We start from the raw sequence: 26,740 nt of genomic DNA, 5'->3' as shown, positions 1-26,740 counted from the left end.
TTAAATAAAAAAACTTTTATGAGAAAAACAAAAACTTTCACACTTTTTCAAAATAAGAGCTTTTTCTTAACACTTACATCCTGGTTTGTGGACGTTAATGACATAAATATAAGAAACGAACAGAAACGGATTTTAACCTGTTCACATTGAAGCTCTGACCTGGATTTTAACAAACCTGCAAAATAAAACACAAAAAAAGTGCCCAAGAACGACTGGGTACAATTTATTAACACAAACAAGTCAATAAAATAATTTAAAATAAAACAACCTGGTGAAATTTAATCTGTACTGTGGAGCCTCCAAAGACACAAAAGATATTTTTTAATCTTGTTCCCACTAGTTTCTTCACCAAGTGAATATTGTGTGTGAACAAATTCTCCACTTGTTAAAACCACGTATCTTGTTCACATTATTATCTTGTTTCCAAATTGTTAACTTGTTCCTACAAGTTATTATTTAGTTTGCACATATTATTGTCTTACGCTTGTGCAAAGAAAAAAAAAAAAATTTTGGGACTCCTGACACCTTAAAGTTCGATACTAACTCAAGTGCATTAGAAGCTAAAATTGGTAATAACACTTCTTAAAGTTGTGTTTTGTCATTATCCCAGTATTTTTGAAACTAGTGGATGCTATGAAAAAAGAAGAAGGAATTGTACTTTTAAATACTTCAATAAAAAAATAAGTAAATGTGGTTCAAATGCAGAGTCCCAGGTTCAGTTTCTTGACTCAAACAGCTAATCAATAAAATAAAAATGAAATCTTAAAAAAAGAAATATTCCAAGATGAGAGTTTCACATTTTCTTTGTGAGGCTCCTGGCGCCTCAGGACGTTCAACATCTGCCAATGAATTCTAATAAACTGATAATGTGTTGGTTTGACCACAGGAGGCAGGTGAACTCTTGTTTCAGTTCACTGCGACATTCTTTGTGCCAAGGTTGAAAAACCAACCAGAGGTCCGACGGCGGCTCAGGAAACATCCGTCTCTCTTTTTAAACAACTGTTTTGACGTTTAGTGTCCAGAGGTTTTACTCGTCCGCCGCTCCTCCCTCACTGGGGTATTTTGGAGGATTCATCAGCCGTTGGGTTTAAGCCAGACTCCTCTGCCGCGGCTTGATCCGTAGATACAGCTGGGAAATAAAAGGGGGAAGAGTTTCTCATTAAAACACCATTAAGATAACATTAAATACTCAAACAACGTCTTACATAAAGCTGTGGAGTTACAGGATTCTCAGAGCTGCTTTTTTAAACCTGATTAAAAGAGATGAGACGGGCGGATGCTGACAGAGTCTGAGAAACAGAGCCGGACTTCACACTGAATCATCCTTTGATAAGTACATCAAGTGTTGCAGCAAATTTATTAGTTTCCAAATACTTTCCTAGAGAGGAATTGGTACATGACTGTAGGTTTTTCAGATTAAACTGTATCTTGGTAATAATCATGAGGATAGTGGATCACAAGGGTTTTGAGAATCAATGGATCCGTCATTTTCTTTGGACTCTCCAGCTCCACTTTAAACATCAGCTGTCAAGACTGGCTCTGGTCAGTGGCTGAGGTTCAAGTGTCAAAGGTCACCAAAGGTGAACGATTTTCTTTGCCCCTGTGAGTGAATCCACTGATCAAGGAGTAAAAGCAGCAAACCAGCTTTCAGTAAATTCAGTCTAAAACATTTACTTAAGTGTGAACAGTTGAAGGTAAACGTCGTCGGCTCACCCCCAGCAGGTTGCGGGGGATGTAGCCCTCGCGGTCCGCACATCTGGCCCACCACCACTCCGTCTCCACCTCGTCCTTCTGCCGCAGCACCGTCATGCAGTCGCCCTCGCTGAAGCCGAGCTCGTCGTCGCTCTGAGGCTCGTAGTCCCACAGGGCGTACACCACGCCGCGGTTCATCACGCCCATCTTCTCCTGAACGCCTGCCGAGGCAAAGACGAGGGAGGAACCGTTTAAAAACTGGATCATCAAACGATGTGTAACAGTAGGGCAAAGGAAAGTAAAACAGTCTGTGATGAGATCCTTATTCCTATCAGAACAACCTGAGTGAATTCAGTCTTAGTGACATTAAGTGTTCCTTAGTTTCCTTTTAATCTCTCAAATAACCCTGTGAACTTTGTTGTGGAGTTCTCGCAACCTGCGCAGGAAACCAGAACCTCGACAAGGAGCTTCTGGATAACATGAAAACCTCCTTAAGATTGTCTGGAACATCCTTGGTGACCTCTGAAACTCGTGATAGATCCTTAAAGAACTTTCTCAAGATCACAGACTCTTCATCAAAGACCCTGAAAGACTTAATTGGCCCTTAAAACTCCCTCCTGACAATGAAACACCCTCGGAGACCCCTCAAACTTTCACATGGACCACTGTAAACTCAACAGGACTGCTTGCATCTCATGTACGGACCCTGGAAGCACCTCCGTTTTATCTAACCACTTCCCAAAACACACTCAAGAGTCCAGGAAATCATCTTAAACATTCATGAAACCTTGTCATGATACATTAGAATTCCCTCAAAGGTTTCAAAACAACCAATAAATCCTCTTCATAGACCCACAGAGCTTCCTCATGGACCCTGTAGCACCTTATAGCCTTCTAAAATTACCTAATTCATTGGAATAAACCTCTTTTAGCTCATTGAAACTACCAAAAAAAATCAAATAATCAATGTCAGAACCTCAAACTTCCCCAAAACTCCTTCATGTTGTGCTTTAAAATCATCTCACTTTCCCTACATACTCTCATGGACTTCTGGACTCTGAAGTCTTCAAAAATCTTTTCTTTTTCCTTAGGGAATCAATGGGACCTCCTTAAACCTACTTAACAACTCCCCAAATCTACTTAAGACCATGAGAACTACCTTTAAAAGATCCCTACAAGTTCATCATGTCGCTGTAGATCTCCCCAGGGAATCATGGAACCTCCTGAAAACCTCTGAAACCTCTTAAGGGACTCTGGAAAATCTTCCTTCAAATCATCTTCATCTCTGTCTTCACAGGATCCCTGAGACACACGATGCCCAACAAGTCCTTCAAAGGCTCCCACAATCCCCTTAGGGAAATATGGAACCTCCTAAAATAACTTCCAGAATGTCTTCATAAACCTGTGAAACATCCTAAAAGACTCTGGAACTAACCCTAACCCTCATGAACCCTTCAAAGTCTTCCAAAATGTATTTTCTTTACTCATGGAACCAATGAGCTTTAACTCCCCAAACCTACTTAAAAACCTCAAGATTTCACTTAAGACCTTGTGGTACCAACTAAAGCATCTCTACAACTTCTCCATGTTGCTGTAGAACTCCTTCAAAGGTCACAAAATCTCAAGGAATCATTGAACCTCTTTAAAGTCTTCCAAAATTCACTTTAGAACCAACAGAAACTCCACAATGACTCTGGAGCCTTCTCCTGAGTTCCTTGAACTCCCTCAAGGACCTCCAATATCCCCTCAGCTGACTTACTGAAGGATCTGAAATCCACCACCCCAACCATGAAGGTCCTACAACCCATCGCGGCATCTTACCGTAGAGGAACTGGGAGCACTGGGCATAGCCGTCCTCCATCTCTTCACATTTGTCGGCAGCTGTTTGCATGTCGCTGTAGGTGGTGGCGAAAACAGCCGCCCCCGACTCCACCAGGAACTTACAGACCTGAACGTTGTTACAGGAGGCGGCGCAATGAAGGGGAGTCCTGGAGATGAGGGGACAAAGTTTCAAAGAGTTGCTCAAACTGATTCTAGCTAGGTCTTAGTTTTGCTCTTGGTTGGAGAAACAAACATGTCAATCAAAGCTTTGTAGGAGGGATTAACAATGAGGATGTCTTCCTACATCCATGACAAGTGTGGATGGTATCGTTGGTTGACTTTAGAGACAGACCAAACTCTTGAATCAACGTATGTCAGACTCACCAGCCGTCACTGTCGGCAGCGTTGACATTGACACCAAACTGGACCAGAAACTTGACGATCTCGGTGTGGCCAGCGCAGACGGCGTTGTGCAGCGCCGTGATGCCCTCGTCGTTCGGCATGCTGGGGTCGTCCACCTGCAGCGATGTAGACATCTGCTGATTTCAAGCCTCTCGTGTCAATATTAAGTCGGTTTTAAGATGGAAATTTTCAAGCTCAAAACATTCTAAATATTCGGTGTAACTCACGTCATAGATGATCCTCTGGACGAGGTCGTACTCGCCCTCCAGAGACGAGTCCAGCAGCAGCGCCAGAGGGTTGAACTTGACCCGCATGCTGTGGTTGATCCGCTCTGAGCTGGCTTTACGGAGGATCGACCTCTTCCCCTGAGAGAAAGAACAGATCATTCAACAGGCTGATTGTCAGTCAGATTCGATTATGTGTTGTTATAATAGGACACCCACCGGCGGCATTGTGACCTGCCCTGTGACCTCTGGCGGCTGTAGGTTGAGGGCGTCGTCTTCCTGCTCTGTCTCCCCACAGCTGGGGTACGGCGGGGGCGGGTAGGGGGGGAACTCCTCTGGATAGTGGTTGTGGTGGACTGAGGTGGACGGACACACTTCTTCCTCCTCCTTGTTCTCCAGAGGGGGGGGCAGGGAGCGGCAGGAGGCGGGGTCAGGGATGGGTGAGCGAGGAGGCAGGGGGGGCGGAGTCAGGCAGTCCTCCGGGCTCTCAGTGAGCAGCTGGTTGAAGCCAGCGGCGGTGTCATTGTCAACCTGCGATGCTTCATCCAGACTGCCAACCCCGTCCTCGTGAACCTCGGTCTGAACGTACGCCCCAGCTGGACCAACTGTCTCCATGGGGATGGTTTCCATGGCAGCCAGAGTGGTCTTCTGGTAGAGCAGCTTTTGGATGTTGGGTCCGGCCGGGCCTTCAGGCTCCGTGATGGAGCTGCGTTTTTTCAGGGGCCGGGGGGCATGGTGCAGCCGGCGGCGCAGGGCCTCCAGGTCGGCGTCGCTAGGGTTCCTGTGAGGGTTGGACAGGAAGGGGAGGAGCTTGGTGGGGCTGAGCGGTCGAGGGGTGGAACGTTCCGCCGTCTCTCCACCGACACCCTCGCTGTTACCCAGGAAACTGTTTTCAGCCTCGCTCCCATCAAACACACAGGACCCAGAATTCACAGCGGTGTTGTCCGAGGTGACAGACTGCTGCCCCCCGCTGGCGGGGAGGACTGGTTTCCCATACACTGTGACGAGGAAGAGACAACAAAACCAACATCAGCTTCATCTAATGTGGAGAAACAACAGCTACCTCCACCTGTGACCTACAACATACACTCCAGCAGTAACTGCATCTCACCTCGGGGCTGACTGCGGGGGAGGGTGCCCTGACCGCTCAGCTGGTAGCCCTTCCCCGGTGTGGCGTGCTGGGTGTACATGGAGTAGATGGATGAAGCCGCCACAGTCTGAGGCTTCTTCTTCAGCACAGGAGGGGGGCCATCCGACAGCTCGGGGGTGTAAGGTCGGACGGCGGCGGCTGGAGGACTCTCCTGCTTGTTGGGCAGAGGGAGTGTGTTGCTGTGGCTGGAGAGGACTCCCGGAGCCCTGAGGTGGCCCCCGACCGGTCGCACCTTACCAGGGAAGGTCCCGGTGCTGTAGGGGGGCTTGGTGAAGGTTGGTGGGCCGGACGAGGAGAACGGTTTGGGCTTACTGGGGACTGGAGGTGGCGCCGCCGTCTTGGACAAACCTTTACCTGAGGCCTGATGGTGAAACACAGAGCGGATGTGGAAATAAAGAGCATTAGGATGTTTTCACACCTGCGCTTTTTTAGACCGGTTAAACCGAACACCGGTTCGGTTTCCCTCTGGATACAATTTGTTTGTGCACGTGTGAAAACAGTAATCGCATTGGACCAAAACACCAGGACCCTACGGGCCTTCAAATGGCGATATACTGGGGGCGATTCGCTCGCTGAATGAAGATTTCGGACTTCAGAATTAAATATTCAAGCTGTGTGGCTTTGAAAGTCTCTACACTCCAACTCTTTCACAGTGTTAATTATTCTTTTATACCTGAACATGAAGTTTGTAATGATAGGGGATGAATCAGAGTGCAGTGGTACCTGATTGTCCCTGAGCAGGTTTTCTGTGGTGTGATTGGTCCGCGAGGGGACAGGGGGTGGGACGTCAGACCCAGAGAGGTCCTTCTTGTCTGTGAGGGTGTCACCACCTATAGGAGGGAAAACCATCATCATGATACCTACATCTTCCATGACATGTTACCTCCAACATCCCATATTTTTGGGCGCTGGAGAAATGGCGCCATAACCGACCTGAGTTACGGCCGCTGAGGCTGGACATGCGAGGCAGCGTTGAGGCGTGGCTGTAACCTCCGCTGGATTCAGAAAATGAGCTGCTCCAGTCGGGTAGTTTGGTTATTTTTGAGTTGTTGAAACCTGTGAATAAAGAAAAAGTCCAAATGATGCTCGGACAGAAGACGGAGAATCAAACACTATTTATTTATTCTCCATTTTCTTTCTATTTGAACTCAAAGAGAGACTTAAGGCGCAGAACCTGAGGCTGGTTTGACGGGTCTGGGCGGCGGCTTCAGGGATGAGTCAGGCATAGGGAGGGTGGCTGTCCCGTCTGGGTATGCTGGCTTCACCAGAACCTCGTGGCAGGCCAGCACCGGAGGCCCCTGAGAGCTCATTGTGGAGGACGACTGGATGTACGGCCCCACCGCCGCAACTCTGGAGCCCACGCCGTGCTGAGGGGCCACGCTGTCTGAAGCCACCTGGAGAGGAAACGGAGATATCAGACTGCCGCAGCCTCTTTGGTCGCTCTTAAGTAAAATGTCCACAGGTAGACTAGATGCTGGTCGAAAGATAACGTCGATTTCATAAAGTATCAACTGAAAACCTGTATAAAAAAAAAAAAAAAAAAAAAAAAAAAAAAAAAAAAAAAAAAAAAAAAAAAAAAAAAAAAAAAAAAAAAAAGCAAATCTTAAAAACTATTGGCAGATTTATTTTATGAGCGCTCACCGGCAGGTTCTCCTTCTGCTGCAGCGCGGCCTTCTTCTTCCACAGCCGCTGCCGGAGCTCGGCCAGCCGCCGGTCCATCGCCGCCACCTCCAGGTTCCTCTTGTTCAGGCTGTCTCTCTGCTGCTGCAGCCGAACGCTCTGATCCTGGTTCAGCTTGTTCCTCAGCTGGGAGGCGAGGACAGCGTCGGGTCAGTGGAGGTTGATAGTGAAAAAAACAGGTGAGGAAGCAGGTACTACCACAAAACTTACATTAGCTAGTTAGCCTAGCTATGTTGTGCTCAGACTAGCCGCATTAGCTTATTGTTAGCTCGTCTGCTGATTCCAGCATTATGAATGTGATGTAACGTCTTTGCCTTTTATATTCATCTGCACATTTTGACCAGAGACCAGATCCTTTGTCATCACCAAGTTTCCTGATTAGCTCATGCTAACTTACACATGCTAACTTTCTAGTGATCCGTACGTATGTCCCGTTCAACGCCTTGACGAAACTTCTTCAGATTTGGTACAAACATTCACTAGGACTCAGGGATGGACTGATAAGATTTTTTCAGTCAAAGGTCAAAGGTCACGGTGATCTCACAAAATGTGGTTTTGGCTTTGTGAATGCAATATCTCCGTAACGTCTTGAGGCAATGTCTTCAAATGCTAAAATGTAGGTTTGGGAAGCTGATTAGCTTTTGGTGGCTAAAGGTCAAAGGTCAGTGTGACCTCACAAAACACTTCTTAGCCATAACTCAAGACTTCACAGCAATTATGACAAAATTTCACACCAATGGTTCATATTCTCTCTGACTCTGATAAACAGGGATGTGACCTGAAACTAGTCTGAGTGGCGGAGGGATACGACCACGAGGAGGAGGTTCTAGTTTCACTGTTTGAACTGATGATGATTGAAAGAGCTCTGATACTGTCAATGTGAAACAGCAGAAACCGGTCGTGATCCCCTTTTCTCCTTGGGGGCCCCAATTTGCAGCGTCCGTTACAACTGGACGACCTCACCTGAGATCTTACCTGCAGCTCTTTGTAGAGGCGCTCCAGCTCAGCTGTGGAGGAGGAGGTGTTGTGATGATGGTGGTGATGGCGAGGAGGAGGAGGAAGCGGAGGCTCTAGTCGGTTGCTCCTCAGCACCTCCAGCTGGTCGCTAAGCTCCTCCACCCTCGCCACGGCCACCAGCAGCTCCCTCTGCTTCTGCTGGAACAGACCGGTCATCTGCTCGATCTCCTCCACTGACACACAAACACAGTTAAATACCCTTTTTTGGGCACTTTAAGTAAATAGGAAGCAAAATTAAGTAAAAAAAAAGTCTTAGTTTTTTCTTAAGTTGATTGAAAGTTGATTTAATGCTAATCAGCCATTTTTATTTCAGTGTGAAATGGATAAAATAATGATTTAAATCAGGAACTATCTGATCTAAACATAAGAAAACACGATTATAAAGCTGAGACTATTGAACACAAACACACACACACACACACACACACACACACACACACACACACACACACACACACACACACACACAGCTGGGCAGATGTGAACACACAACGGATGAAATAGTAACAGTTACATTTGAACAAGCAGCTTAATGTAAATCCTGTAATTTCCATAATGACGACGCAGAGTCGGGTCAAGTCTATGTGATCTAATGATCTAATGTCATCTAATCTGATCTTCAGTCTCCATCCATCTGCTCTGACCACACACACACACACACACACACTGCCTCTTTCCTGCTGTTGTTAACGTGCCTCCAAAGTGACAACACAGTAAAAGAAAATCTGAACTTAATTACTTAAATCCTGAGAGGTGACGACCATAAACAGTTTAACCATCACAGCTGAGTGTTGAAACCAAATCAGATCAGTGAACATCATTTATCTTTCTCCTGATTTTAAGTCTTTTATTTTGCAGGTTGTTCTTATTTATTGTGTTCTTGTCTCTTTAATCTCCCTCCTCCCCCCTTTTCTTCCTCCTGTAAAACACTTTGTAAGTTTTGTTTTGAAAGGTATGAATATAGACACTTTTATTTACACTCACTTTAATTACAGTCACTTTTTAGTTTATTTCCTTCTAGATAACTGATGTTCTCTGTCAATTTTTGTGGTTTGATACTTTACGTCTTATATTGTTGAGATTTCTGTAGAATAATTCACAGAATAAAACAATTACTTTTCCCACTATATCCTTCTTTGTGGTGAATGTAAAACCCATTTGCCCAGTGTGTGTGTACCCACTTTTCAGAGGCACAAAGTCACAAAGTCCTTAAATGCATCATATGCCAAAAAGAAAGACACACGACATGCAAACTGTGACTCTTGGTGCATCTGTTTAATACAAACTTCATGTTTCTTTGACTGAATGAGTCAAAAATCTCACTAAATGTGACCCGATGCGTCTTAAACAGACTTCCTGCACCATTTTAAAAATCAAAATCAAAGCTTCTTAAGATGTTTTAAAGACCTCAATAATTGAAAATTAAGTACAAACAATGTTTGACTTTTTCTTTTCTCACAAAAAATTATCTAATTATCGACCTGTGGACCCACAGACTGCCAAATGATCAGGTTAGCACCACCTAGTGCTAAATTTGTGTCTTCACAAAGCAACAGTGTCGAACAGGAAACATCATTATTATTGGCTTTGTTTTTTTCTACCAGTCTTAAAGACACTTTCTGCAAATGTAATACCTACAACAAATTAATGTAAAATATAATATTATTTTCCTTTTCAATGATGAGTGGGAACCCTGTTAAGGTGCAGTTCCTCAAACAGCCACTAGGTGCTGCTCTGATTGTATTGAAGTGAATGGAAACACTCAAACATCTTTTTAGAAATACAAAGATATGATGTGACCCTGAAGCATTAGAGCCTCTGGAGCGAATTTCACATCGTGGAATAAGTTTTGATGAAAATTTAGAAAACAGTTTTTCCACTCGTTTTTCATTTCGAATGTCGCTCTGATACCGACGTCTCAGTCAACGTAAACAAGTTAAATCTCACAATTTAAACCAATAAAACTGAACACGCAGACCTCCGGCCCACTGACCTAGTTTACTGTTGCTGAGGCGTTTCTGCTCCACCTGGCCCCTGATGGCCCGGACCCGTCGCAGCTTGGCCTCCTGGTTGTGTGCGTTCTCTCGGAGCTGCCGCAGTCGCTCCTGTTCAGACGCCTCCTGCTGCTGCTGCTGCCGCTGATCCTGCAGCTTCAGGTACCGCAGCCGCTGCTCCTGCAAACACACGCAGTCCGTTAACGCATCTGAATTAGTTTGATGAATGTCTGCAGAGCGAGGAACTAAAATCCTGCTGAAAACAAACTTCACACAAACTCTTCTGCTCACGGCTGAAGGCAAAAAATGTAATTTAAATTTACTGGGTTTTGTGTATTTGTAGGAGTATGGTGTTACAGTGATGATAGTCGTGGTGTTACTGGCGCTAACAGTAACACCAGCATCAGCAGCAGTGTGTGTGTGTGGTGGTTGTGTGTGTTGTACCTTGGAGGACAGCAGCTGCTGCTGAGCGTTGATCTGCTGCTGCTGTCGTGTCGCCAGATCCTGCAGCTCGCCCAGCGTCACGTCCAGACAAGGAGCTGAGATCTGCAACACACATACACACACACACACACACACACACACACACACACACACACACACACACAAAGAGTCAGAGCTCACCTTCACATCATGCAGCGCAGCCTTCACACCAACACAGGGTTTGAAGGAGTTTTAGGCAACACACAACTTCCTGTACATTAACATCACAGCACAGATGACGGAGGATCTGCTGTTTGTAAAGTAGGAACTCTTGTCTGTAGCTAACTGTGGCTAAAACCACAACATCTCTGTGTTTACATTTCTATTGCTGCAACTGTTCAACATGTGAACCTGACAGACTCTGAGGAGCTAGGCTAGCAGTTTCCCCTTGTTTCCAGTGTGTGTGCTAAGCTACGCTAATCTCATCCTGGAACTGCCTCTGTACACAGAAAGTCTCTGACCCCGTTCTCCAGACATCTCTCCGCAGACGCCTTGACCTGGTTCCTCTTCATCATCTGATCTGCAGCTCGCGATCCACCTGGACACAAAAACACAGCACAGTCGGTACTGAGGCTTTTAGCTCCCATCAGCTTCAGGTGTAAAAAACTTCTCTACGCTGACGACACACAGTTATACCTGAACACTGTTCAATCACTGGCTGAATCACAGACATGAACAACTGGACGTCCCATGAGTCTTATGCTTGATTCTGACCTTCATGATCTTGTGATCCTCAGGCTCTCTCTCTGTGTTGTTTGCTTTCATTACCGATGCGCAATGAATCTTGGGATACGTTGCATTAAATTTTGACATTGAAAACAAAACCTGAACTGAAAAAGGAAACAATGGAAAATAAAACACCTGCATTAATAAAAACTACAATTCTACAATATCATATTAAATTATGATGTTTTTTCAATGTCAATCTTCAGATTTTTTCTTCATGTCTTTTCTCTGTCATTATTTCATCATTGTCACTGGTTTTCAGTTTCAACCGTGTCACCGTGTTGCGTAGAGAGGGGGCGGGGCTTGAGGGGGAAAACACAAACAACACAGAAACAAAAACATCAACAGATTATAAAAAGCCTATGATAAGAATTATAAAACGTACAGTTTTTTTTCAATGCCATTGTTTCCTTTTTCAGCTCAGGTTTTGTTTTCAGTGTCACTGTCACAGCCCGATACCGTCGTAGTCCAGGAACAGAACGATGCATTTGAAATGGGACAGTCTGGGACACGACCAGTCTTCAGATTCGGCTCCTGAAGGATGAAGCTCCTGAATTGGGACACAGCTTTTATGTGTGTGAGGTTTTTAAAGATCTACGTCTTCAGTAGGAACCAGTGGACTCAGAGCCACAGACAGTATTAAGAGACGCACTGACACATCGGTGGTTCGGCTCTGCACTTGGGATTTTGTTGACAATAATAAAACCACAGAACAGCAGCAGCTTTATTCTCTGGCGTGACTTTAAAACAATCTAATGGAGGTGGAAACCTCAGAGGGGATTTCCTTTGTTTTTAGGACTGAAAAACCAAAATCACTATCCATCAATAATTCCCCCGACCCCTCCCCCCCCACCACCGGAGTCCAGCAGCTGCACGGTCCCTCCCTCCAGTCATAAGCCGATTACAGTTTGTCATCTACTGTAGTTACACAGTGACGCTCATCTGTTACTGTAGAGCAGATCCTGCTGCTGATCTGCACCATGTGCTGCCACATAAACAACTGGATTACTGCTGAAGGCTGCTGCATCACTCACAGTGAGACCGCAGCTGTTTTAACAGTCTGGAGGGAGAATCACGTCCAACATCTCCTGCTGCTGACAAACACTTTGATTCTAATAAAGATTAGTTTGTTGTTTCTCAGCTAAATAAAATGTCACAGAGTTTTGTAGCCGACAACCAAAGAAGAAGAAGAGTGGTAACGAACCTCTACAGATGTGGAGGGATGGACGGACCCTCATTAGGACTGTTCTGCTTCTTCATACCTTTGTATTTTTTCTAATAAAGTTGTCATTTTTAAAAAAGTTTCACCAAGTGCTGCACAGATTCAGAATCAGCACAACCTCAGCTAATAATATATGTGACTCAATAAAGACTCTTGTACAGTAATAGAGGTTAACAGACCATAAAACAATAGCCCATATTTTATAGATAAAAGCTGTAAACTATAATAAAGAAAGAAAACTTCAACACAGAAAGTTGCACATTTCTGTTTGAGTTGCTCTGGAGGTGATTTGAAGTTTCTATCTTTATCTGTTCATGAGTTATTCTCATTCTCTGGAGCAGTATTTATGAAAAATCAGCTCCAAATCCTCCGCTGCTCTAAATATCTGACTGCTCTCGTCCTTCTGTCTGTTTCCGTCTCTACAATAAACTCAGAACAACTTCTCCTCACTCTGAGCTCAGAGTAAAACAGCACTGCTCCCATTTAGTCTGGGTATACAGCCAAGCCTCTAAATCAGACACTCTGATTGGCTGTGACAGCTCCCACTGGAGCCAATAGGAATGTCGAACTGTGTGACGAGACTCTAGACGTCACTGGCAAAGATGGAGGATGAGAATCGATCAATAGAGATGCAGACAGAAAGCAGCAGCCCAGACAAACGGTAAAACTACTCCAAATATTTCATAACTTTTAATGTTAGTGTATCGATGGAAGTCAGAGACTCACACGGATGATCAGGGGTTTGTTAGAAAACGCTGATTCTCTAGTTTAAAGGTGAAAAAAAGGACGTCTTCAGCTCAAACAAACGTGGAGTTATGATGCTCTAAAGACAACGTGATATTTGGGAGTGCATGAACTCCCTCGGGCTTCAGAGCGTCATAAATACATTTGCTTTTTGGAGCTGAAATACACGGCAGCGTATTACTTTGGTAAAAGAACAACATGTAGTGTCTTTTGTTTTGGGACGTCACTGGATGAGGCGATCGTAGGTATGAAACCTTGTCAGAAACGAGAGACGACACGTTTGACCAATCAGAGCTCGTGTTCATGACATGCAGGATAAATGAGTAATCAATTATGTGATTATATAGAACTTTTCAAAACAAAAGTGTTTCACATTAAAAGCTTTGAACAAGCAGGATAGTAACAACAAAGTTATATTTACAGAAATAAAATCAACGTCAGAACTTAGTTAATTTTACAAAACATCAATTTAAAAAAAAATCAAAGGAAAACAAATTTTGAGACTTTTTTTTTGGTTGAATTGGATAAACTAATAGTGTAGCAGCTAATTAAAACAATTTTTAACAGTTAGGGTGGAGTAACCGACACACACACTTATAAAGCGCGCAGAGGAACAATATTTTCAATAACTGAAAACACATCTATTACATTTATTACGATGTGCAGCTGTGTGCAGATGTTTGTTACCTGAGTCTCGAGCCGGAGCTCTCTGATGGTGCAGCAGGTAGCGGACCTCCCCCATCTGCTGCCCCCATCGCTGCAACACCTCCATCATCCGCTCCCCCTCTCCAACCACACGTTCTGATTGGTTAGAAAACACAACATACTCTGACTAAATCATGATGTGATTACACCATATGGCCAAAAGTATGTGGACACGTGGGGACTGTATTTCCTGGTTTGGAATCTTTAGTTTTAGATTTTGTTTTTCTACATTTATAAACCAGCTCCGTATTGGAAATGGTTTTCCCAGTTTTGTGTGGAAGAACTCGACTGGTCTTCACCGAGTCCTGACTTCAACCCCATCCATCACCTTTGGGATGAACTTGAACGTCAAGCCTCACCACCAACATCGGTGTTAAACCTCCAAGCGACCTCGAGGCTGAATGGGAGTGGATCCCTGCAGTTTGGTGTCCACACAGTACAAGTACAAGATGCTTTTGTATTTTTGTACCTGAGCCTCTCCACATCTCGGCCAGGTAGCAGTCGGCCTCACCGGGCTCCTTGCAGAGCTCAACCACGTCTCGGCACAGCGTCTCCGGCGTGATGGGAACCTCGCTGAAGTGCTGGTCATTGTTGCTGAGGTACACGGTGAGGAACATCTGCAAACACAGAGCAGATACACCATGAAACATCCAGGTCGGGTCATATCGGGCGTCCAGGGTTCCTATAGTTTTCTATTCACTCGACACGTTTCCAAATTCCAAAACCTGGTTAATAACAATCTAAAGTAAAATTTCTCACTTCAGATTTGTTCAGAAACTGACTTTGGTGTAAAGTTTGGAAGGACTTTGATACTTCAGGAACAGTTGGTGTGTTTGTTTGTCTGAAAATCAGAAGCAGCTGAGGAAGTTCATTTGTAATCACCTGGTTTACAGTATAAAAAAGAGTTGGGATCAATATCAAGCCTTCGGGATTTGTTCTGGCCCTTTAAGAGATTGTGCTGATGAGGTAAAACAGTTCATCGTGTGATGGACTCAACCCACAATCGAGTTAAAAACAAAAACCTGCTTCCTTCACCTTCGTGGCAGCATCCTGTGCTATTTAAGACCATAACAGATATATTTGTGGACATAACTCCCATGATGCATTGGGCCATCTGTTACTCCAGCAGGGTATCTGCTGTCGGGCCCGGAGCCAGACTGCCTCCCACAGCCTCCGCCAACCTGCACGGAGGCAGCGCTCGGCGTTTTCCCGGCCTGCATTTCTCCTGTGAAGGTGGTAACGAGCGACGATTTGCTCAAAGGCCTCGTCGGAGGCCGCCGAGGATCCGAACCTTCAACCTGAAAATCCTGAGCTGTTCTCTCTGTTTCCGCTCTGCTGGTTCCTCTGACCTTTCTGTTGAGGCTCAGCGTCGTTTACATGCAGATTTATTGGCTGCCGGAGAAATGAAAACACACAGCAGGTTCTTCTGATGCAGGGGAAACAAAGGCGGCCGGGATCCTCCGTAAAATCTCGCTGCTTCTTTGAGGAGAAAACAGATAAAATTCCTCAGTGACATGATCATAAACCGACCTAAACGACCGTCATGGTTTCTAAAGATGTGACAGAGCTGGTATTTGTGTTTTCAGCCTCTTCTGTTGTCAGTGCTTCTTCTCTTCTGTCCTCATTCTGCCTCCGGTTCAGATTCAGATTCAGACTTTATTTATCCAAAGAAAGGCAAATCCCCTGCAGCTCACCCAACAGATCAACATACGTGGGTCAATACCAGGAACAACAAGCAGTAATAAGTAAAATAGATAAAAATAACACATTATGTTACAGTTTCTATAGTGAATAAATAATATAAATAAATAAATGACTGAATTTAAGCATTTTAATTTAAAATATGTCATTTAAAGTGAGAAGTGAAAAATCAAGTGGTGAACCGACCAACGTCTACACAGCATGAGACACTGATCCGACATCCAGGGATTCACTCTACTCTCCTGGTTTCTGATGTTTCCAGACAAAAGTTCCGAAGTGAGTTTCTTTCTTTAAGTAGAGGATGGCAGATTCTCGTCTGGGAGACAGGCGAGCTGATTGGTCGTGTTCCTCACTTGAAGGGAGCAGATGAAGTGTGAATGTGGCGGAGAGCGTTTGCTGGAGCGAGTTCACAGAGTCTCAATCACAGAGCTTTAACGGCCAGCTGAAAGCTCTCTGCTGCCAGGTTTTAAAACACCGGGTCACACATCAGAGAGGATTCTGGGTTCAACGCTAAATGTTTCTCTTTTTAAGTCCCAATTACTCTGGGAAAGGTTTTTTTTTTGTCCTGTTCCATGTTCACCCTGAAAGATTAGCACAGAGCAGCAGCAGCGACTCAGAGCTGCTCAGCTGAAAATGGAAATGAAGCGCCACCTCCAAACAAACGTTTAGTCGGTCTGCAGAGGTGGCTCGTGGGAGATTTCTGCTCCAGCTCAGATAACCGATGTTGTTGTCGACAGGAAACCAAAGTAATCAAGAAACATTTTAGTTTCCCCTTCATTAAAAATAGTTAAAGCACAGGAGTGCAGCAGATAACTGCAATAATCTTTCAAATCAGGATACAAGCACCAAAACTGGTATGTTCATCCCTCTGGGGCCATTCATTTGAAAAACCCCATCGAAATTTCAAGATGGCTGCCATTTCTGGCAAAGGAAACCACTGAATTTTACCCATGGGACAGATTTCAATAATTTTGTAATGTTGTGTTTTACATGATGAGGATGTCAAATTTACAACTGTTAAATTTCCTCAGAGCTTAATTTGTGCAATTTTAATAGCAACGTAAAAAATTCTGCATAAAACACAAGGTGAATGATGAACCACAAAAATGTAAGAGTTGACTGTCTGCTTGTATTAAGATTAGCTCACTGGGCTAACCTGGTAGCGCTGGGCTAGTAACTAAGCTTTTTTTGTAAAAAATATTTTTTTGGAATATCGTCTATGAGTCATATTTTTTTACATATTTCTGTGAGTAATATTTTTTTGAGTAATGTTTTTGTTGAGTAATATTTTGTGAGTAATATTTCAAGTAATATTTTTTGTGAGTAATATTTTTTTGGGATAATTTTATGAGTAACATTTTTTTAAATATTTTTGATTAATATTTTTTATTGGTACATTTTTTAAAAGAAAAATTTTGATTAATATTTTTATGAGTAACATTTTAGTGAGTAATGAGTAATATTTTGAATATTTTTGAGAGTAATATTTCTTTGAATATTTTTGTGAGTAATGTTTTTGTTGAATAATATTTTGTGAGTAGTATTTTGAGTAATATTTCTTTGAATATTTTTGTGAGTANTTTTCGAGTAATATTTTTTGTGAGTAATATTTTATTTAAATATTTTTTTGGGATAAATTTATGAGTAACATTTTTTTAAATATTTTTGATTAATATTTTTTATTGGTACATTTTTTAAAAGAAAAATTTTGATTAATATTTTTATGAGTAACATTTTAGTGAGTAATGAGTAATATTTTGAATATTTTTGAGAGTAATATTTCTTTGAATATTTTTGTGAGTAATGTTTTTGTTGAATAATATTTTGTGAGTAGTATTTTGAGTAATATTTCTTTGAATATTTTTGTGAGTAACATTTTTTTGAAATTTTATTTTTGGATATTTTTATTTTTGAGTAAATTTTTTTTTTTTTAAATATTTTTGATTAATATTTTTTATGAGTAACATTTTTACAAATATTTTTGAGAGTAATATTTTTTTTACATATTTTGTGAGTAATATTTTTTTTAAATATTTTATGAGTAACATTTTTTTAAATATTTTTGTGAGTAATATTTTTTTTTGCTGAAAGATACTTTCATTTCATTTTTTACAGTGTACTAAATTTCTCCTTCATTGTTAAAATGTTTGATTTGATACCTGGATTATTCATGAGAAAATAATTGCCAGAAATGGCAGCCATCTTGGATTTCTGAGCAGCTAACGTGTTTTATCAACAGAGTAATACCCGGGGAGGATTTATGCCGAGTTTGGCACTTGTTTCCACATGTGAAAGATTTCCCTGAAACACGCAGTGATCTGCTGAGCTACAGACTGTGAGCGATGATGTGATGTGACTCTGACAGAGATGAATTAGTCTCAGCGAGCAGCCGCCGTCCGTCCGGCCTGCTGTCCTACATACTGAAGGAAAACTGGAGCACCGCTCGTCTTCCTTCAGGTTCGCGCAGATGAAGTGGGTCACCGGCATCAGTCACCGAACCGAGGTCGACCAGGAGACGCCGCAGCCAATCACAGCCCAAGGAGGCGAGGCGGCCCGTCCCTCAGGACGATGACAGGGAGGAGGAGGAGGAGGAGGAGGAGGAGGAGTGAGACTGTGGTTATACCCATCAATGTGTCCTGAGAACAGACTGGAGGTGTCTGTGGTGTTGTAAGAAGGACTGGTCTGGGGTCAGTGACAGAACTGATGACCTCACGTCCCGTGTCCAGGTCTGTTTTTGTCAGACTAATTACAGTTTACACCTGGTATTAAGATGTGTCTCAAATGCATTCTGAGTGTGCACTTATGAATGAGGCCAAAACAATGATCAATTAATCGATTGGTCGATTGCAGGACTCACTTTGACACATTTTCAGGCTAAAACGCCCAAAATCCTTCACGTCCAGCTTCTCAAATGTGAGAATTTGCTGATTTTCTTCATCTACTGTGACAGTAAAACAAATATCTTCTGCTGTTGGACACGGAGATATTTTAAGCTGTTTCACAGAAGATTAGGAGATTATGATTTTTCCTTATTTTCTGTGTAAAAACGACAACGTCTGAAAATGAAATGTCACTTTGAGGCAACATGTAAGTGTGTGTGTGTGTGTGTGTGTGTGTGTGTGTGTGTGTGTGTTGATGGATGTTAATGGTCAGATGCTCAACGTTGACATGTGAACGAACTAACAGATCAATGTGATAGTTTAAATCGTTATGCTAACATTAGCATATTAGTGTAGAGGGTCAACATGAAACTAGAACTTTCAGGCTCTGTTCCAGATGTAAGAAAACCTCATTCAAAATCCCACTGATGTCTGGAACTACACCACAAAATAAAACAAACTAAAATCGAAAAATGAACACCATTTCCCATGAGCCCCTAAATGTTTGCAGGCTAAATGTCGCCGTTGGAAGAAGAAGAAGAGGAAGAGAGTCTGTGAGCAAGTTGAATGAAACTGAACGCTGGTATAACAACTAGAAAGTTGTAAAATGACTTTAGATTTGCATGTGGATGAACCGACGTCAAGTGGCCGAAGTACCTGCGCTGCCATGACTGTAGTTTTTTTTCATGGGAGCTGTAGTTTTTTCAGCGCTCACAAAGTAAATGTTTAACTTTGCTAAAATCACAAAGCTTTTAATTCCAGTGAAAGAAATGCTGAATGAGAGATTGTAGAGTTACAGAGGCTAGACAGGAAGTGATGCCATGAGCTCTCTGACCTCTAACTCTTAGTTTTAGTTTTAGTGAATTATCACTTAGTTTAGGCCCAATGTCAAATCTGTCTCACTGAAATGGAGGAGCAGTTTATTTTCTACCAACATGCTCTTATTTTTAAAAGTTTTACACTGGACATCAGTTGACTTGTCATGTTTAACCTGTTAAAAACTGGGTCTAATGCAATGACACTCTCCTGATGCATTATGGGAAATGTAGGATCCAATCTCAGTTTTATGGAAGTCTAAAGTGCTAAATTTAAATTGCAGTTAATCTTATCTACTTTAAATACAGAGGCCTGATGCTGGAGTCGTTTGCATAGTGTCATAAACACTGGTGCCAGTCGTGTCCCAGTACACCAGTCAGTCAGTCAGTCAGTCAGTCAGTCAGTCAGTCAGTCAGTCAGTCAGTCAGTCAACGGGCCGAAACCTTTTTAAACTCCTGAGGCTGCAGCTCTTAATCCAGCCAGGAATTAGCACAGCATCACGCTGCTTAATACCCCCACCCCCCCCACCCCACCACCGCAGTGAAGGAGGAAATTAATGATCCAGCTACTGTCTGAAAGACGTCAACAGCCTCTTCACAGCGCTGACTCTCCTAATCCTGTCACTGCGTTTTAGTGAACTGGCATTTTATCACTGTTGCACTGTGAGTTTCAGTTCATTAAAAACTTAAAGCCACTTTTTGTTGCCACTCAAAATTAGAGCTGAACTTTTATTCTTTATTCTTTCTTTGGACTGTTTAAATCCTTATTTAGCCAGTTTTAAAGTGTTTTCCAGGTAAAGTTCTTGCAGAGCTGCTTGTGTTTAAACATGAGCATTTATCATCTGAGAACTTCGGTTTCTTCTGTTAAATGAAATTAATAAAAATAACAACTGTTTTGGCAACTGGGCTGAAAAACGTGAATTAAATAAGGTTAAAGCTCCTCCAGTGTAAAGGTCTGTGTCCATGTGTAGTGTGATTATAGATCAGCTCTAGCTTCTATATTAATACTGTGAAAGTATCAAAGCCTCAGTCCACAGAGAAATGCACACAGCCTGTATTCAGAAACTGAGCCTTAAAACCAGCCGTCAGGACTTCTGGAACTTTGTGATGTCACAACAAAGCAGTCACCAAGCCCCGCCCACCTGGACCCACCATCCAAACCTTGCAGGATTTGGTTTCTCTGAGTGTTTTTACCTGAAATCTGATATATTTTTATTGGATCACTCAGAAAACAGTCAGCCAATCAGAAGAGAGGCTCAGAGCCTCCTCTCTTCTGATTGGCTCACAGACCTGTTGTTACTAGAGCTGCAGAGAGAAGCCTGAGAGAGGATATGTGAAACTACACTGAAGAAGAGGAAAATATGGAGCTTTGAGTTTTTTTTATCAACAATCAAGTATTAAAACAGTTTACAATAAAATATAGCACTAATTTAATTTTATATTTACAACAACAAAGCTGCAGAATAATTAATATCTATCAGTCTACATCAGTGAAACTGATAACATTAAGATGTGTATTGGTGACATTTAGATTTAAATTATTCATCATGAGCTGCACTGAAGATGTTTTTGTTTTTTTAAATACGTGTTGAGACTTTATACAACTTGAAATGAAAAGAACAAAGTGTTGAAAGCAGATGAAGGAAGCAGCACACGGACCAGAGTTTCTCCAGAACAGAAACTGAAGTGACTGAAAACACAAACCTATCAGTGAATGAATGATTCATGTGTCACTGGGTCGTGGTGTGTGTTCTCTCTCTGCCGGGGAAACGTGGTGGCAGCTGGCACGCTGCAGGTCACATCCCAAATGTTTTGTAGGCGGCGTGGACGGCTGGAGCCATATGGCCGACAGCGTCACGTGACGCACCAATATTGGATTAACGAGGCACACACACATGAACACACACACACGCACGCACACGCAGGGCCCTAAACCCCTGCCTGCTGTTCAGGATACAATCACAGTCAACAACATCAACACAGGGCGCTTCTCAAACCAGGAACGCGTGCTGATTGGCTGCCAGGAGTGTGACTAGTTAACTCTACCAGGTCTAATGCTAACTAACAGGTTAGTTTCTCAGGGTCTGCTGTGTGTTTCATACAAACCTTCAGGGGTCAACAAGAGGTCACCATCTGAACCCAGGCTCCTGCCGTCTGCACACTTCACACCAGAAAACAGACAAACCTCCATCGTCACTTCCTCATTTTATAATAACGAGCCGAACATTAAAATGTTCCCACGCTAACTGACACGAGCTGCGATCACGTCACGGAAAGACCCGGAAAACCTGCCGTTATTGTCACTTGGATTTTTCCAGTCCGGTTATTTTATCACCTCTTTTCACTTTCTGTCAGATCCTCTTACATAATGTTGATTTGAGGTGTTTTTATTTGGATTTTTCTTTTATTTGGTTTTATTTTTTCTTGTAAAGCAGTTTGTAACTTTGTTAAGAAAAGTGCTATATAAATAAAGTTATTATCATTATTACCTTTATAATTATATATTGGTTTGATGACAAGTAAAACCAGATACTAACAAACAACGTGCAGCTTCTTTTTCATCAGCTGCTTCAGAGTTAATACTGTTATTGAGTCACGGAGACGTTTTACCAACAGTCTGTTTGTGTCAGAAAATCCTCCATATCTACAATTTAATCTTCTCCTGCTTGGCTTTTCATAAATTACAGTATCACACGACCAAGGCTTAACATGTTAAATGTTACATGCTAAACACGCGAGCTTGCAAACCAACAAAATATGCTAATATGCTAAAGTTAGCGCGCTTATATCTTAATCTCATATGTAAAAAGTTGGTACATGCTCACATCTGCATGAGGCTCGGTACAAAGTGAAGTTTAAAAAGCTGAAAGAGGAACCAGGTCTGACAGAGGAGAGCTGAGTCTGGGTCTCCCTCACACCTGGTTCTGGTTCAAGTTCAGGTTCTGGTTCAGGTGCTGGTTCTGGTTCAAGTTCAGGTTCTGGTTCAGGTGTGCTGGTCCAGACAGAAACAGGTTGTTCACACCGACTTCAACTTCTAAAAGGAATCCCTTTGAATTTGGCACAAACGTTCACTTTTGGACGGTGGCTTAAGGTCAAAGGTCAAAGGTCAAGGTCAGTGTGACCTCATATTTTCTGTGACTCTGGATGAACAGGGACGTGACCTGGAACTGATTCTAGTTTTTTACTCTCAGGACATTGAACATTAGTTCATTTTTATTGGTTCAGTCATTTCAGCTTCTGATGTTATTGATATTGAAGCAGATAAAAAAATCAGGCAGATTTTTGGAGACGCAGCAGCAGCGGCGGCGCGGCGGCGGCGGCGGGGAGGACGTGTGGTGAGCAGTGCAGGCTGCAGAGCTGCTGCTGTGTTCCTCATTAAACACCATCAACACTGGAACTAAGTGTCTGATTTTACTGTCAATGAACGTGAAGCTCACAACTTCCCTGCTTCAGTTCCTCCTCGCCTGAGGAATACTAAAATAATAGTGTTCCCATATGACCTTGAACAGCACGTATATGTGTGTGTGTGTGTGTGTGTGTGTGTGTTTCTGGTCACTGTGGCAACAGTTACTAAGCAGCACGGCGAGCTCCACTGAGCCCTGCCTGAAGATGATGAGGACGCAGTCTAATGATCGGAGTGTGCGGCATTTTAACGGAGGCCTGTGTGAAACATTTAGGACCATAGCAACCACACACACACACACACACACACACACACACACACACACACACAAACACACACACACACACACACAGAAACGTCTGTAAACACCGACGCTGACAGGAGAAGTTCACTCCTTCCTCCTCATCATGTTCCTCTCTCTTTCAGAGGAGTCCCCACACCTGAAGCTCAAACACTCAACGCCATAAATCAAGGTGATTTTTACCACGTTTTCTTTCATCGAACAGTTTTTACTCTGCTGCCATGTTGAATTCCTTTGACCATAAATTATATTATTTGCCGCCATAGATGATGGTGTGACTGAGGCATGAGACCAAACAAGACGTCGACGTTTGTGTCTTCTTTTTAATTTAAACATTTGATTAATATCATAGTTTATTTGCTTTTACTATTTGAGAAAGTAAAAGAAAAAAAACAAAGATCTTTTAAAGTTGATCTCGATCTCAGTCATTATTTCCATTATTGATTTATCTGTCACCTGTCAGTTATTTTCTTGATTAATAAATGAATCATTTGGTTCATAAAATGTCAGAAAATAGTGAAATAAATGTCTGTCACATTTTCTGAATCTTTATTTTGTCTAAACACAAGTCTAAAAGTGAAAGATATTTTACTCTAATAGAAAAAGAACAAAAAGATCAGCAGATATTTATATTTGAGAAACTAGAACCAGAGAATTTTTAACATTTTTACTTATGATTAATTTTCTGTTGATCCACTGATCGACTAATTCTTCAGTTCTAAAGCGAGTCGGCGAAAACAGAGATTATAAACATCACACAGTCACAATCTCATTTCTCACGTTTGTCTCAAAGACTCAATGAACTTGAATTTAATATTAATCCCGTGTTTCTGTGAATCAGCTGTTTTACTCTTTAGTGTGATGTTTTCATGAGGCTTTGCTATGTGCCCTCTGTGTTTTCTGTAAATCAGTGATTTGACGGAGGAATTTGATGATTTCAGGAGTTTTTTCCCGTTTTCCACTGAAATGTAAAAATCTGTTTCTAATATTCGCCACTTTTCACACAGAGCAGTTTTTATAAAAAGGGACGGCTGCCATGTTTTGGCTTCATTAGAGACTCGACTCGAGAGCAGCGAGGACTGTGACAAAGGTCCAGACACGAACCAGAACATCTGTCTGATCCACGAGGACTAAAACCCAAAATGTCACCGTGTTGGGAGGCAGTAAAACGCAGGATTTAACAGCCGCCGCAGAGCAGATGAAAAGGTCAACTCGCTTTTTTTTCCTTCCTTATGAACCAGGAGAGTTCCTCCATTCAACGTGAAGACAATGGTACAATGGCGGTCTGCTATTATTAGTGCCGTTTGTACAGAGCTGATCTCAGAGCTGCTCCTGACGGTAACTGGTGCGATGACGAGGATGAAGAGGAGGTCTGGAAACTGTTTCACTTCGAATCTCAGATTTTCATCTTGGGCCACATGTGACCTGTCTGACCTCTGACCTCCGTACTGTTACTGATCAGGTGGTAAAGTTTGTTTTGTTCATGTTAAAACAACATGAACAACCTTTTTACTTCGGTTAGGAAGGTTTACTTGTACGATATGTTTTCTCTGACTCGTCATTATTTCTGTCACATTAAATCTCTCGTCACGCAGCCACAATCTGTCTCTGTGACGCTAAGGATTGTGGGAAGATGAGTATTTCATGTTGTGTTTCGCGAATCAAGGACTCGTCTTTTGCCTTTTCACGTTTCAGTTCCACAGATTTTTCCTTTGTGTTTGTTTTGTGGGAGGAGAAAAATAAGAAGACATCTGTAGACGTCACCTACAGCTCAGCAAATTTTCTGACTCAACGTTTCATCAATTAATCAAAAAAACTCAAGGTCAGATTAATCGATAAAGAAAGTAACTGTCAGCTGTGGGTGTGGTCCGTTCGTTTGAGGCAAATGTGAAATAAAAGCCAAAAAACTAACAAAAAACAAAGCTTCATAATGGCCATAAATTTGAGTTAAAGCAGACCTGACTAGTACTATTTATTATTATTATTATTATTATTATTATTATTATTATATTATTATCATTATTATTTTTAGTAGTAGCAGCAGCAGAGGTTAAATAGTATTAATACACTGCAAGAGAAACGTTACGTGTTCCAGATACTGAGGTTAATGTTTATATGGTTTTACTGGAATAAAATGTTATAAATTATAATTAGAAAGAAGAACTACAGGTTCATGTCCTCATGTCTACCTTCATTTGTCCAATCAATTTTAAAATCAAATTTTATTACCCAACAAAAAGGCATCAACATTTATCTCTTTGTCCTAAATGTTGTCGATTTAAGTTTCCTGAGTAAAAATACTGGAATCAGTTTATACAACCAGCACCATGAAGGTTTCTACATTTCTGCAGAGGTCACGCCCTCAGTGACCTGAGCAGCAGCTGCACACCTGGAACCACCAGAACCTGCTCACGTGATATGAAGACACCTAGCCCAAACAGCAACATCCTCCAGAAAGGTTAAAGTTCAGTTAGTCCCAGTTTAATCTGCACACAGCCTTTAACTCCCTTCAAGCATCATCAGATGCAGATCCGCCTGTACACGTCTGTGTTCGTAGGTTTTTCATTAATGTTGGAGCTTCAGGATTTTACAGATTCAGTTTCAGTGGATAATAAAAACCCTCCTGACCTGAAGCCGCTTCCAGGTGAAACCTTCTGAATCTACTGTGTTCATTCATGAACTCACCGGCATCATGTTGGCAGATCTCCGCTCTGTCGCATCCAGACTGCAGCTGAAAGCACTAAACCATCCTCCTGCTGCTGCTGCTCCTCCTCTGTCTCCTCCTCTGTCGCTGTATCTACACCGGCTTTATGATTATTCCTCCCCTCGACTCCTCCTCGACCTGTTGCGGGGAACCTGCAGGCCTTGCTCTCCGTCTGCTGCCCGGTGCGTCTGGAGAGAAGAAGAATAAATGATGATGTGCTCAGGGAGGCTCCGGATGAGGCTGCAGGAAGTAGCGTTTATTAGAAAAATAAAAGTGCAGCAGTTGAGATGAAGGAGCAGAGAACAAAGCTGGAGCAGCTCTCCTCCTGCTGAGCCCTAATCCATCCACGTCCAGGACCAGTCTGACTGCGAGCGTGTGGCTCACGAGCCTTCAATCAACGGAGAGCGCTCACTAGCCGTAACGAGGGGAGGACGACTTCCGGTGTGACTTTTCAGAATAAAAGACCATCACTTACAAACATAAAAACACCTGAAGGTACATTTAAGAATGTTTGGTCAGGATAAATTATCAAGATAAAAAGATAATGAAAAAAAAATTGTTAATAATAAATCAATTTCAAATTCAAATACATAAATGTATGAAGTGATTATTCTGATTAGGACTAGGACTACAGCCGTTTATTAACAATTTAAAAAAGAAAGAAAATTTGTATTAGCATTTGAAAAGAAAAAAAATTAATAAAATATCATTTATCTACAAAATCATTCAAATTATTAAAACGCTCACTGTTAATGTTTATAACTCAACTGTGACCCTGGGTTGATTTCATCTTGGAGGAAGAGGAGGTCATATGAGGAGGTCGAGACAGATGAATAAAATGTTCAATAAAATTAACAAAACACACATTTAAATTATAAGCTATCTAGTCAGAGAATAAGTTAACATCACTAAAAATGTAATTAACAATCTTTCAGAGGAACTTCCAGTACGTATACACACTTTAGATTTAATTTTCCAGACACATTCAGTTAAGCTACAGGAACATGCATCTTAAAACTTCTAATGAGGCAGTTTTGTTTTTTATGTTGGTTGGTTGGTTTCATGTGCAATAGTCTA

General features: G+C 42.3%; 1 protein-coding gene across 1 annotated transcript; it reads right to left on the bottom strand.

Annotated features, from left to right (window-relative positions):
* Window positions 1-46: 46 nt before the first annotated feature.
* On the bottom strand, window positions 47-26,003 carry LOC111232977 (apoptosis-stimulating of p53 protein 2-like). The gene is made up of 18 exons (XM_022760697.1): window positions 25,645-26,003; window positions 14,330-14,477; window positions 13,843-13,956; window positions 10,925-11,001; window positions 10,425-10,526; window positions 9,980-10,160; window positions 7,945-8,159; window positions 6,931-7,095; window positions 6,464-6,683; window positions 6,223-6,345; window positions 6,013-6,119; window positions 5,251-5,650; window positions 4,359-5,137; window positions 4,143-4,280; window positions 3,898-4,031; window positions 3,514-3,680; window positions 1,714-1,913; window positions 47-1,129 (listed from the first exon to the last, which is right to left on the bottom strand). The coding sequence occupies exons 1-18, from the start codon at window positions 25,651-25,653 to the stop codon at window positions 1,088-1,090; spliced, it is 3,321 nt and encodes a 1,106-aa protein (XP_022616418.1). The 5' UTR covers window positions 25,654-26,003; the 3' UTR covers window positions 47-1,087.
* Window positions 26,004-26,740: the final 737 nt, after the last annotated feature.

The sequence above is a fragment of the Seriola dumerili genome, unplaced genomic scaffold (assembly GCF_002260705.1).
Source record: "Seriola dumerili isolate Sdu_G_001 unplaced genomic scaffold, Sdu_1.0 BDQW01000349.1, whole genome shotgun sequence".
Classification (NCBI taxonomy): domain Eukaryota; kingdom Metazoa; phylum Chordata; class Actinopteri; order Carangiformes; family Carangidae; genus Seriola; species Seriola dumerili.
The sequence above is the reverse complement of the archived record's forward strand: the minus strand, read 5'-3'. Positions and strand labels throughout refer to the sequence as shown.